This window comes from Halichoerus grypus, chromosome X, assembly GCF_964656455.1.
Source record: "Halichoerus grypus chromosome X, mHalGry1.hap1.1, whole genome shotgun sequence".
Lineage (NCBI taxonomy): Eukaryota > Metazoa > Chordata > Mammalia > Carnivora > Phocidae > Halichoerus > Halichoerus grypus.
The window spans coordinates 68605092-68618703 of NC_135727.1; the positions used below are offsets into that span (position 1 = coordinate 68605092).

General features: G+C 33.1%; 1 protein-coding gene across 1 annotated transcript in view; it reads right to left on the minus strand.

The window, feature by feature from the left end:
* Positions 1-475: 475 nt before the first annotated feature.
* CHIC1 (cysteine rich hydrophobic domain 1) overlaps positions 476-13612 on the minus strand; it is a 63513-nt gene continuing 50376 nt past the window's right edge. The window contains exons 4-6 of the mRNA XM_078064741.1: positions 8406-8462; positions 8092-8151; positions 476-6743 (exon numbers count right to left, since the gene is read on the minus strand). Of these exons, the coding sequence (XP_077920867.1) occupies positions 6693-6743; positions 8092-8151; positions 8406-8462 (168 nt within the window). The 3' untranslated portion in view covers positions 476-6692. The remainder of the gene's footprint in view (positions 6744-8091; positions 8152-8405; positions 8463-13612) is intronic.

The following is a 13612-nucleotide window of genomic DNA, read 5'->3' on the forward strand; positions in this document are numbered from 1 at the left end:
CTGAATTTGCAAAAGTTTGGCATAATTTAAAAAAATCTAATATTGCATGCTAATCAGCTTGAGTAGTAAATCAAGTAGAAGATGTTAACACTTGAATTTTTTTAATAACAAACTGTTGACAAGAGAGTCAAAACTTTTGCCAAGTAGCTTCACATTTCAACATTTCTTTCACTAAAAAACTATGCTTATTAAGGTGGAATGCCACTTGACTTTACTTTTAATTTTATAGTTCACAGGTAGGCACGCAAAGTAGTTTAGAAACAAATTCCTACTTAGGCAAATACCAAACAATGGGCACCACAAAGGCCCCCAAAGCTAATACATAGCATGAATTATAGGATCAGGTATAATACCAGCAAATGAACAAAGAGGCAATATGCAAAATACAATTTTTTAAAGGAAGCCTTAAGTAACTACCTTAGAATGATGAGAAGAGAAGGAAGAAAGGAAGATGCACCAAAGAACACACAATTCATTAACATAGATTTGCACTTTATTGTAATTTTGCATCCTGAGATAATAAAATTTTATATCTGACAAGTGAACAACAGAAGCAGCAGTGAAAGTTTCAGAGAGGCAGGTGTCCTTCATTTTGGCACAGCTGTATATAGGTTGAGTTCTTTCAGGGGAGTCACTCTCAAACTTGGGAGAAAAATAAATTCATTCCACAGGCTATGTAACAATAGAAGATGCACGAATGTTCTTGGTTTGAATGGACATATCCACTTTTATTCTTTTCTGGTAAAGCTGTCCCAATAGGAATCCTCTGCCAAAAAGTAGAAATCCTAGGCTTTTCAAACAGGTGTTTTGATCAATGCCCATTTTCCAGCTACAAGCATTTCCTGTTTTTGCAGCTGAGATTCATATTTGTATGTGGTTAGTCATGGAGGGCAAACTAGCTTGTAGATTATATAATTTCAGACATTTGTAATTTGTTCAAAGTTCAGGAATTAAAATAATTTTACAGTATCTGCTTACTAGAAAAATGGAAAATTAAGAAAATTAAGCCAAGATAAAAGCAACAAAATAAGCAGGAATAAAAGGGACATTTGAGAAATTATTGCCTAGACTCATAATGAGTTTATACACAGAACTACTTTAAGACTCAGAAGTTGATATTTACTCCAATGCTAGAACATATAACACTTTCCGCATTTGCAATCCTATGTGTGTATATGTAATTTACAAATACACACTCAAATAAATTAACTCAGTTATCCTGAAACAGAAGAGAACAGAAGGCAAATTCTAACCTGAAGTTATATAGCCCAATCTAGCCAAAACACAGACACACAGACACACACACAGACACACACACAGTCTGGCATTTCATTATTTAGGGACTGGGTAAGTAACTTGTGGAGAAGGTCAAATAATCTTAGTTCCTTTATAAAAGTGGCTTCCAACATTTTCACCATAAGGATCCCTTTATTATTCCTTTTCCATGTTTTAAAGAATTTTATTTACTAAACTGCATGTGATAATAGGCTTTTTCATTCTTTTATTAATCAAAAGCAGAACTGTCATTCACAACTTCTGATCAGTGTGTGATAACCAGTGTTATGTTAGGCAGGATTGAAAAAATATCAACAAAATGCATGGAAATTCAATGTCTTAGTTGGTTTATGTGGCAGGAATGTGGGTAAATGTATGATTTCTAGTATATGTTTTGAAATATTAAAAACAGGTTCAAGGATGCCCCCACTGCTATCTTTATCTGTCCCAAGTTGGGAACCACTGGTTTACATCCACCTGCTTTTCCTCCCTAAGTCAAGTATTAACATAATACAATTACTCATGTTAACATATAGGGCATTAATAACAAAATTTACTACTGATAAAATAGATTAAACACAACACTCATTCTGTAGGGTTTGAGAAAGAAAACATAACAACATAGACTTAAAGGAATCTATTTAGAAATTACAAAATTATGATATCCAGTATATCTTTCAGTCAACTTCAAAAGCACATTAATATATGAAAAAAATCCTCAATTCCCCTGTGAGGTAGGTCCAGATTATTGTCCCCACTTCCACAATGAGGACATGAGGTACAGAGGAATTAAGCAGCAGAGCTAAGAATTAAACCAGAAGTGATTTGGGTTTGAATTCCATACCACTTTTCTTTCCATCTAATATCAATTTTTTCCAACAGATCTTTTTGAGGATATGGAACCTAGTAAGACACTGAAGCAGATATTGGATAGGATATGAAAACTTTTCACATCAATGTCAAAGTGGGTCCTCCCATATCTCCATTGTTGTCACAGTTATAATTCTTGCCTTGATACCAAATGCATAGTCAGATTCCACATATGCAAAGCCCACAGATCTTAGCCTTTAGTTCCTAGGGAAACTAAATTTATTTTTATTACCATAGAGGGGCTGAGGTCTAGCAGGTATCAGGTTCTTTGAGTCTGTGTGACATGAACACACATCAGCTAGGAGCCAGTTGGCAAATCAAACATTTACTGTGTGCAAGGCACTGTGAGAATTTCCACCAAGGGTAGTAGATCTGAGAAAAATCATTCTGGGATTCTGTAGAGTAAAAATTTCCTAAGGATTCCTAGAATCACAGAATGTTAGTTTATCTCTAATTTTCTGTCCAGCCCTAGGTTCAACCCCATGATTTTACAGATGAAGAGACTGACATGTAATTTAAGTGGCTTGCCCAAAACCCATAATATTAGATCATTTCCTCATATAGTAAGAATTTGACAAAGTCCACAGGAAATGGAATATATTCTCAGGTTGCCATCATCAAAATGAAAAGCCGGCTCAGAATCAAAAAAGAGAAATTTGGGGCAAGATAAGGTATACATATCCTTTCTTTTTTTAGTCTCCATGTTACATGAACAAGTATTATTAATAAAATCTATTCCTTTTCTATGGAAAATTTCCCAATAGTTCACCATTTAAAGGAACCCAAACAATTGGACAACTGTTGCAAAATGAATTTTTTAAAGCAGAATTTTATAGGCATAAAGAGGACTTAACTTCAATGAATTTAGGCATGTTATAATCAAATTAGCAAAATACATTTCCATATGTGAAACTGCTCCAATTAAACGAGTGTATATAATTTCTATATCCTCTTGGGTCAACATAGTTAATTCTGATGAAATGCTTGGGGCTTTATGTTCAAGTAGTGAGGTTTGATTTTAAGTGGTGGTTTATTTGCAAACAAAATTAAAATGCTAATAATTTTTGAAAGCTCTAATACATTTGGAAAGACCCTATTTGTTCTCAGCCTTAAAAATGTTATGAACACGGAACTTAATTCAAATTATGAAAAAATAAGAATAAATTTCATTAAAAATGGTAGAGTGCTAAATGTTAACACAGATTAACTGATCACATATTAGTGTTTATAGATCATAATAATATAAATAGTATGTACATTAAATACTTAAGTGGGTTTTGGTAGGGCTTCAATCAAAGACCATTGTTCTTCCAGAACCATGTTAAATTACATATTCACTAGCATTAGAATTATACCAGTTTTGTAAGTGATAGTCCTGTTCTGTAATATTTTATCACTAACATATATGATTGGGGGAAAACAAGGAAACGGGCTTTAAATAATAAATAGAAGAAATATAATATGCTAATGAAATAAATGAAATATTCTTATACTTGAAAAGGATAGTTTTAAATCTAATGATCTGTCAGTTCATCCATTCTGTTTCCTTCAACATAAAATGTTATCTTTGTTCAAAAAAGACAAGGCACTTCTCCATCTACTTCTAATGTTTGACTACAATGATCTCTTTCTTAAATTAATATCGTGGGTAGGAGGGAACAAAAAGTAGTCGAAAAAGGTTAGGCCTTAATTTCATTTTATACGTAATTTAGGTGTTTAAAGGGGCACTGGGGATGGACATGTGTAATGGAAAGTTAGAGAAGGAACAGTTTTAACTTGTAACTTCAAAGCTTTGTGAGATTTATACACTTTGGCAAATACATGTTATTTTCTCTGGAACCTACCACAGCAGGTTTCATAAAAGAATATCATGTAACAAAGAAATTCACAATTAGTTTCTTCAACCTAAAAACAGCTTTCATAAAAATATTCTATTAACTTGATAGAAATATCCAAGTATGTTCTATCCTAAGGATAAAAGAAAAAAAGGTCAATGGGGGAGGAATTAATGACCACACAGTGTGCTTTGTCATTTCATCATTCACTGCTGCCAATTACACTGAAAACACCCCCTCCAAAGCACTCCAGAATACCCAACTGCTAAATAGCCCCTTACATAGGAAAATAGTTTGAAAAAGCAGTCATATAAGAAAGAAAAAAGAAAATTGGGTATTATCTGAGTGGTTCAAGAAAATAAGATGAGTCAACCAGCATAATGAACAATAAAATAATAAATTTAAAAGCAATTAGAGTAGGCTTTTAAATTAAGTTTACAAATGCTGGCAAATTATTTTTATGACAAATACTACTGTAACAAGTTATATTCTGTCACCTTCAGATACACACTATTTTTGTCTCAATATTTGTTTCATGGAAACAATTCACCACTTCTTGCTGTTCTTTGAGCAAAACCAAGTGTGATTTATACATGGCAGAAAAAGTTACGATGACCAAATTCTAAATACACATGGCCAAATTCTAAATATACAGAAAAAGATGAGATTTTAAGGACTGACACTTAAAATTGTTCTATCACTGCTAATTAGAAATTTTGTATTATTCTGGAAATCAATTTTGGTATTAAACAGTCACAGTTTGAAGCATAAACCTGATGATATTAGCTGGAGCATAAACCACAGATACAATTTTTCCCTGACCTTAGCTATAAAACAAGACATTTGGTATGCATTTTCAGAGGTTTCCACCTTGTCTATAAAAATACATATTTAATTTTGCAGCAGACAGACAAATGGTATTTGCAGGCACACATATTAAAAGTTAGAGATTCCGGGTGGCTTGGTGGCATGGGGGTAATGGGACTCTACAGAGGGAGGTGGAAAAGTGTGCAAACAATTATAGTCATATATCAAATAGTGTCTCTTTTTTCCCTCTTCTTTTACTTGTCCAGGACTATGGATTTCAAATTCGGCATAAATTTTAAAAGTGACTTTTAAAATACTGGACTTTGTATGAAGAAATGACTATTCTCTTCACTGGGATAAATGTTTATCTAAAAAATTTTTACTAAAAGTAGTAAGAGTAAGATGACAAATAGGATATTATTGAGTCTCAGATTCTTTTAATTTATTTTTAGCAATAGGAATTACAAATAATGCCTATATACAGGCATACATTTGCAGTTGAATTAACACAACATAAAGCTTTATAATTATGTTAAAAATTCAAACTAAGTGTGGTATTCTCACTCATCTTGTGAAGAGAAAAAGAAAAAATAGGTACATATAAATGAAACGGCTACATGTGTGGGGAATTTCTAAACTAAAATACTTTAGTCTAAGTACTTGTCTTTCTTCATTAATAATATCCAAATATTTAAAAAAGATTCTCAAAAAATAAAGAATATTTTTATCAATTATGAACCAGCCACTATATATTCTTTAGGTACAGCTTCTCAATTAGCTCTCTCTCTTTCCCAGAGCAGAATATCAGAACTCCAAAAAGGGATTAGCAGTGGCTTTCATGAGGATCTAGACACCTCCCAAGACATGTGAAATCTTCAAACACTCCTTAAAGATCATAATTGTGTGTATTTTCAAATGAGGGAAAGGATACATAAAGGGAAATAAATAAGGACAGTGAAGCTGTGAAATGTGTCGGATGTCAAATGAATTTTTTGGAGGGTGGGAGTGGAGGACAACATGGGAATTACTGAATTAAATGGAAAAACTAAGGTTCTTGGTTTCAGGTGCAATGCAGAATATCTCAGACAATGATTTCAATTTTAATCCACTCATTACAAAGGGCAATCCTGCCCTCCACCTGAAATTTTTAACAAACTCATTATGGCTCTGCCATAAAATAGCATGTTAACAGTCTATACATTCAAAAGGATGCTTGCAAACTTCATTCATATTAAAATCTATGCAGATTTGTTGGCAATACAGTAAGAGTAATATTACATTCTGTAAACCATGGCATATCACATTTTATGTTATGCAAAGAGACAATATTTACAAGTCTTTTAAGAGTTTAAATATTTTATCCACTAACATAAGTGATAATTTAGCAAAGTGCAGGACAAAACCAGTGCTATTAATTGCATGTCCTTTAAAAGCAAGTAAGAGTAAAACCATTTCTAAAAGCTACCAAAAGCTTATTTACTTATATCCAGGAAGGGATTACAGAGCATTAAGTAGCCTAGAAAAATGATGCATATTTAGAAACAGTGAGTATGAAAATAATAAGGCAGCATGCTCAGAACAAAATTTTGTTTTTGTTTTTTAAACACCGGCACTGATGTTTTATCTTTAGTGGCAACTATATATATACATATACGTCTCTGTGTGTGTATTTATTTAAAAATTGAGAGTGCAAAACACAAGCCTCATTTAACAAAAAAAAGATGTGCAAATTTTCTTCTTAAACCAACACAAATAAGAGAGTAAGGAGAATATTCTAAAGAATAATAATAAGAAATAAAGAATAAGTTGAACACAGCAAAGGAGACCATCTTCATTCCAAAATCATCTACAAGGCACTAAGGGTAGGAAATGACAAGTAACACAGAAGTGACTGAATAAAATTCCTCAGTCAGGTCGGAATATGGGATATTTTGGTAAGAATTCTATTAGTATTACCTGTAAAATAAAAACAAACAAGAATATATTGACAAAATAATTTTCATTTACTAGAACATATATAACCCAGAAAGTCTATGATCATTTTTCATAGGACTCTACTTTGGTCCTCTAGTATAAAGTAAGTGAAATATATAAAACAGTTACAAAGAGAATTTACTACAAGTTATCATTAGATTGGCAATTAAATCAAATTGGCAAACATAACTACTTATTGTAGCTAACAGTTTCTATGACCTAATTTATAATAATTATTTGTTTAGGTGCAGAAAAGCAAACCCTCTTACATTATTATCTCCCTCTACACCCCTTCTCCCCTGCCCCTTTTTTTTTGACAAAGTAGAAGGGATTAAAACTGTGTTATACAGATTAGAAAAAATACCTTTATCTATATATTTTTCAGGTAAAGCAGCTGCTATTGGTTATTACTATCTTTTACAAGTTATTTGTAGAAAATAATGAAACATCCAAATGGATTGATTAAAACATTTTAATTAAAGACTGGAAATATAATAATAAAAACCTAAGATATTTACAAACTTATACAAATTTATATACTAAATTTATATTTAATATTTTATTTATAAATTTAATATGTAAATTTATAATATATTTATAATAAATTTATAATACTTTATATAAGGTTTTATCTATAGTGAATTTTAGATTTGTGGTCATTTGCACATTCTTTCCCCTAGCTATTCAAAGTGGAGAAAAATAACATCATAATCCTTATTTATGATATAGAAATGGAATGTTTATATAGTAAATCTATATATGTCAGCAATTTCAAGCTTAGATAAATTTCATATTCTTTTGAATGTTTATGATGCTGAAGTTATCACATTGGTTATATGTAAATTTGTGTTTTGTGATTAAGACTGCATAGCTTTCAGTAAAAAAAAAATAGAGCCTATCATTTCTTTATTGAAAATTAAGTGTTAGCTAAGACAAAAAGCCAGGAACATGAATTCAGAATTCAATTCCTATTTTATGCAAGTTTCGTCAAGATCACATTTAGAAATATTTTGTTCAACAGCAGCTATGCTCATTACCATATGTGCTGGTCTGCACCTATGTGAAAAGAAGATTAAGGTTGTGCAATGTTTTCATTGCAGCATACTAGCTGAGATTTTTCTCAGATCTAAGTAATTACTAGCTTTCAAGATATTTTATGTTGGCTACAAATCTAAGGAAGATGGAAGGAAACCTCTATGTTCCAAAACTGACAGAAGTTTAGGCTGAGGAGAAAAAAAATTGAGAAAGAACTGACAAACGATAAGCATAGTAAAATATAACATTTAGAATGGAATCCAAAGAAAGTAACTAAAAACAACTGCATACTTACATACTCCATCATATTGCTAGTTTCGCATTTCCTTTTAGTCAACTTCCAGTGCAAAGCAAGCTAAGAAAGTACAGTTAGGAATTTCGATATCAATTTATATTAATTATTACCTATAACATTTGAATAAATCACCGAGAACCATCCAGGAATAAGCATAAGACACATAAAATAGCGTTTAAAAGTAACTTGTAAAGAATATACATTAAAATTGAATATTCTCTAATCCATTCTTTCATGGACTGAAAAATTCCCATTTTTTAAATTTAATAATGCAAATATATAAGTGGGGCACTTATTTGCTTAAACTTTCTTACCTTGTGATATAATCTGTTATTTTCCCATTCTAATAACTTCTGAATTGATCTTCTGGTCTAAGAGGAAGAATCAAGACTTTGTTACAAGATGAAGAACTTTGTAAACTATGTGTATATTTTTCTGCTTGTTTGTAAAATCCAATTATTTTCTCTTCTTGTTTTTCCATTAGAAATCAGATAAAAAGCAATGTAACTGACAGAAACTGCGAAAAGAAGAGTAATATTTTGAGCAATTATTATACTGTTATTATAAGATCTCTCTTTCTCCCTCTTCACACACCCACATCCATGTATATGGGATTTTAATATATGCTTTTCAAAATGAAGTATGTACAAATTGTTTTGTGTTGTGAGTCTGTGCACTGGACTACTGTGAAATCATTACCGATACAGCTAGTAGTCCACTTATGGACCTAATCTTGACTTTCACATGTCTTTTCATAGGGTTACTTTTTCAATATACATGTAATATGCCAAGTTAATCTGAGTCCTCACAGGAAGTCTTCCTATAAGAGCTCCTAGCACAAATGCCTGGCATATAGTACTCAAGGTCTACAAGTTGAATAAAGCAAGCCAACATATATCAGAATTTCCACTGAGAAGAACATGTTAAAAACAGCTAGTCAGAAAACTTTATTTAGAGGAAGAAAATATAAATGAGAAGCAGCACTGTCCTAAACAAGGGGACAGAGACTGAATTTCTCTATTTTGTAGGGAGGAAGAAAAGGCTGCAAAACTTTCAAAAAATTAAAGTAAAAGATTACTATGCATTTTCAACTCTTATTTGGAAGAGTTTTATTAGGCTTCTGATAAAGAAGGCACTGTTAAATTTTAAAATTACTCCTCAAAATTGAATGATTTACCAACCCGTATCTGAAATGATTTCCAAAGCACCAACATAAGAAACTATTCTATTTGTTTAACTATGTTAGTTAACAATCAATGGCAATTGTATTCAGTTCATTCACAGTGGGCCAGAAAACAGCAACAATGCCAGCTAGAGTATCCCGTGGGGTTACTGTACTTGATAGAATCTCTAAACAAAATCAGATGGGTAACAAAGAGACTGAATTAGTAATTATAAATCTTTTCCCAAAAAAAACCTCAGGCCCCGATGGTTTCAATGATGAGATCTACCAAACAGTTAAAGAAGAAATAATACTATTAATATAAACACAAACTCAACAAAATACTAGCAAACTGAATCTAACAACATATGAAAAAGATTATACATCATGACCAAGTGTAATTTATCTGAGGAACACAAAAATAAATTGCTGCAATACATCATATTAATAGAATAAAGGACAAAAATGATGTGATCATCTTAATAGATTTAGAAAAAAGCCTTGGACAAAACCCAATATCCATTCATGATAAAAATCCTTAAAAAACTAGGAATATATGTGAACTTCCTCAACCTGATAAAGGGCATCTATGAAAAAACTACAGCTAATATACTTAATGAAGAAAGACTGTTTTCCTCTTAAGATCAGGAAAAAGACAAGAATGTCTCCTTCCACTACTTTTATTCAACATTGTACTAGAAAGAATAGTGTGGGCAATTAGACAAAAATAAGAACTAAAAGGCATCCAGATTGGAAATGAAAAAGTGAAACTGTCTTCATTTGCAGACATGACCTTGCATAGAGAAAACCCTAAGGAATCTGAAACCATGCTCCATAGGGTTAATGAAGCTAAAACTGTCACCAGCAAGACCCTCACTGACTATCCCTTCTTCACAAGAATGTTAGCCTTATCTTTTAGAGGCAAACAACAGGAAGAGCTCAGGTAGGCTTAGACCAGTTTGAGCTTGACTACGGACTCACACCTGTGCAGATGGACCATGGAGTGTCTGACAGTAACTTCTACCTCAGTATAATATCTGCCCAAGGAGGAATACAAACCTCATTAGCATAACATACAATGCATGTACAGGCATATTTCCTAAATATGTGTATATGACCTTACACCTCTACATGCAATGACAAATCCCTCCCCCCTTTTCCAAATATTCATCCTATCCCTAAATAAAAGAAATCTATTTACCCCTACTCAGGTGTCATAGCTTTGGAAGTTATTCCCCATGATTTCCTTATTTGTTGAAGTAAAGTTTTGTGTGACAACTCCACCTGATGTAGTCTCTATCTGTAATTTACCAAGGAGTGAACTCACTTTAGTTATTAGGTTACAAATCCACTAAAACATTACTAGAATAGTTCAGCAAGTTTGCAGGAAACAAGATTTTGATAGGTAGAATTCTGGCTCCCACGATCCTCACCTCCTGGAGTTACACCTATGAATATGTTACATTATGTTGCAAAAGGGATGTTGCAGATGTAATTAAAGTTACTAATTATTTGGCTTTAAAATAGGGGGAGATTATCCTGGATTGCTTTGGTGGACCCAATGTAATCTCAAAGGCCCTTAAAAGTAGAGAACTTTTTCTGGCAGATGGAAGGACAGTCAGAGGGATCTGAAGCAAAAGAAGAACTCAAACCACCATTGCTAGCTTTAAGACAGAAAGGGCCACATAGAAAGTATAAGAAAGAAATGATTTCTGCAAAAATCTGAGGGAGTTTGGAAGCAAATTCTTTCCCAGAATCTCTAGAAAGGAATACAGACAGCCCTGCCAGCACCTTGATTTTGGCCTTGTGAGATCCTAATATGAGAACCCAATTGAGCCATGCCCAGACTTCTGACTGAAATAATAAAAGTTATTGTTTTAAACCATTAAGTTTGTTACACTAGATAGAAAAATAATATGAGGCTCAACCCATAAAAAATCAATTGTATTTGTATACACTAGTAATGAACAATCTGAAAATGAGAGTAACAGACCATTTACAATAGAATTAAAATATTTAGAAATAAATTTAACAAAAGTATAGACTTGTAAATTGAAAACTAAAAAAAAAACACTGCTAAAATACATTAAAGAAGAGGTAAATAAATGGAGAGATATCCTATGTTCATTAATCAGAAGACTCATGAAATAGCATTCACAACAATGGTGCTAGGACAATTGGATATCCAAAAGAAAAATTATGAACTCAGACACCTATCTCACACCATGCACAAAAATTAACTCAAAATGGATCAAAGACCTAACCATAAGAGGTGAAATTTTAAAACAATTATAAGAAAACATAGGAGTAAATCTTTGTGATCTTGAGTTAGGCAAAGCCCTCTTAGATATGATGCAAAAAGTACAAGCAAGAAAAACTTAAAAGTGATAAATACAACCTAATCAAAATTAAAAATTTTTGTGTGTCAAAGATACCATCGAGAAAATGAGAGCCCCTTCCAGAATGGCCATGTGAGGACCTTAGGGAAATCTCTTCCTTGTAGAAACAACTATTAAATTGATCAAGTATTAGCAAAGGATACTCAATCAAATGTTCCTGAGATTGATCAAAAGGATTATAACAGATTGAGAAGTATTTATTCAACAAAGTTATGGACAATAGCTAAGAACATTAGGAGGCCTTGGTAATGAAGTTAGGCAATACTCCGACATCTCCATTGCTCTGCCTTGCGGAAGAACTATTTTAACAAGCTTGGGAGCTGTGTGGCAGGTGGTTCCCGATAGCTCCCAGCTCCCTGGAGTAAAACTGCTTTCCTGGGTAAGGGCAGCATCCACTCTCCTACTGCCAACTTCTGCAAAATAGGCAAAACAGTTGGTGAAGAGTGCAGTCCCCCTTTCTGGCACATATCTGTATTGTGGGAAAGCTGATATACTTGGCTTGACAACTGAGTGGCAGTTCCCATCTTCTCAGCTTCCAGGGCAGACATATTCTGGATTGATTTGACAGATGGTGAATATTAGCAGATCCTACCCTCCATGGCTCTGGGCTAAAAAAAAAATCCACAGCTAATATCATACTAAATAAGAAAAAAATCATAAATCATAAAATTATACCAAAAACTGAAAGCTTTTCCTCTAAGACGGGAAAAAGACGATGATGCCCACATTTGCCACTTCTATTCAACACACTACTGGAAATTCTAGACAGGTCAGTTAGGCAAGAAAAGCAATAAAAGATATCTAAATTAAAAAGGAAGAAGTAAAATTATCTCTGTTTGCAGGTGATATTATCTCATGTGTAGAAAACCCAAAAGAATGTACAAAAAAATCTGTTAGAGTTAAACAAATTCAGCAGTGTTTCAGGATACAAAATCAACATTCAAAATTCAGTTGCATTTCTACTTTTTAAAATATTTTATTTATTTATTTGAGAGAGAGAGAGAGAATGAGCCAGGGGGAAAGGCAGAGGGAGAGGGAGAACGAGACTCCTTGCTGAGCAGACAGCCTAATATGGGGCTCGATCCAGGAACCCTGTGATCATGACCCGAGCTGAAGACAGATGCTTAACTGACTGAGTCACCCAGTTGCCCCCCAAATTCAGTTGCATTTCTATATGATAATGGTAAACAATTCAAAAAAGAAATTAAGAAAATAATTACATTTACAGTAGCACCAAAAAGAATAAAATACTTAATAATAAACTTAAGCAAAGAGGTGAAAGACGTGTGCACAGAAAACTACAAAGCATTGCTAAAAGAATTTAAAAGCCTAGGGGCGCCTGGGTGGCTCAGTCATTAAGCACCTGCCTTCGGCTCAGGTCATGATCCCAGGGTCCTGGGATCGAGCCCCGCATCGGGCTCCCTGCTCTGCGGGAAGCCTACTTCTCCCTCCCCCACCCCCCCGCTTGAGTTCCCTCTCTTGCTGTGTCTCTCTCTGTCAAATAAATAAATAAAACCTTAAAAAAAAAGAATTTAAAAATGTAAATAAATGTAAAGACATCCTGCATTCATGGATTAGAAGACTTAATATTGCTAAGATGACAATATTATCCAAAATGATCTATAGATTCAATGCAATCCTTATCATAATCCCAGTGACTTTTTTGTAGAAATAGAAAAACATCCTAAAATTCGTATGGAATCAAGAAACCACGATTTAGGCAGCAATCTTGAAAATGAAGAATATGAAGGACTCACATCTCCTGATTTCATAACTTAATACAAAGCAATGGTAACAAAAAAAAATGGTGCTGGAATAAAGACAGATATGTAGACCAAAGGAATAGAATAGAGCCCAGAAATAAACCTCTGAATGTATATGGTCAACTGTTTTTCAACAAGAGTGCCAACCATTCAATGGGGAAAAGGAATAGTCTTCAATAAATGCTGCAAGAAAAACT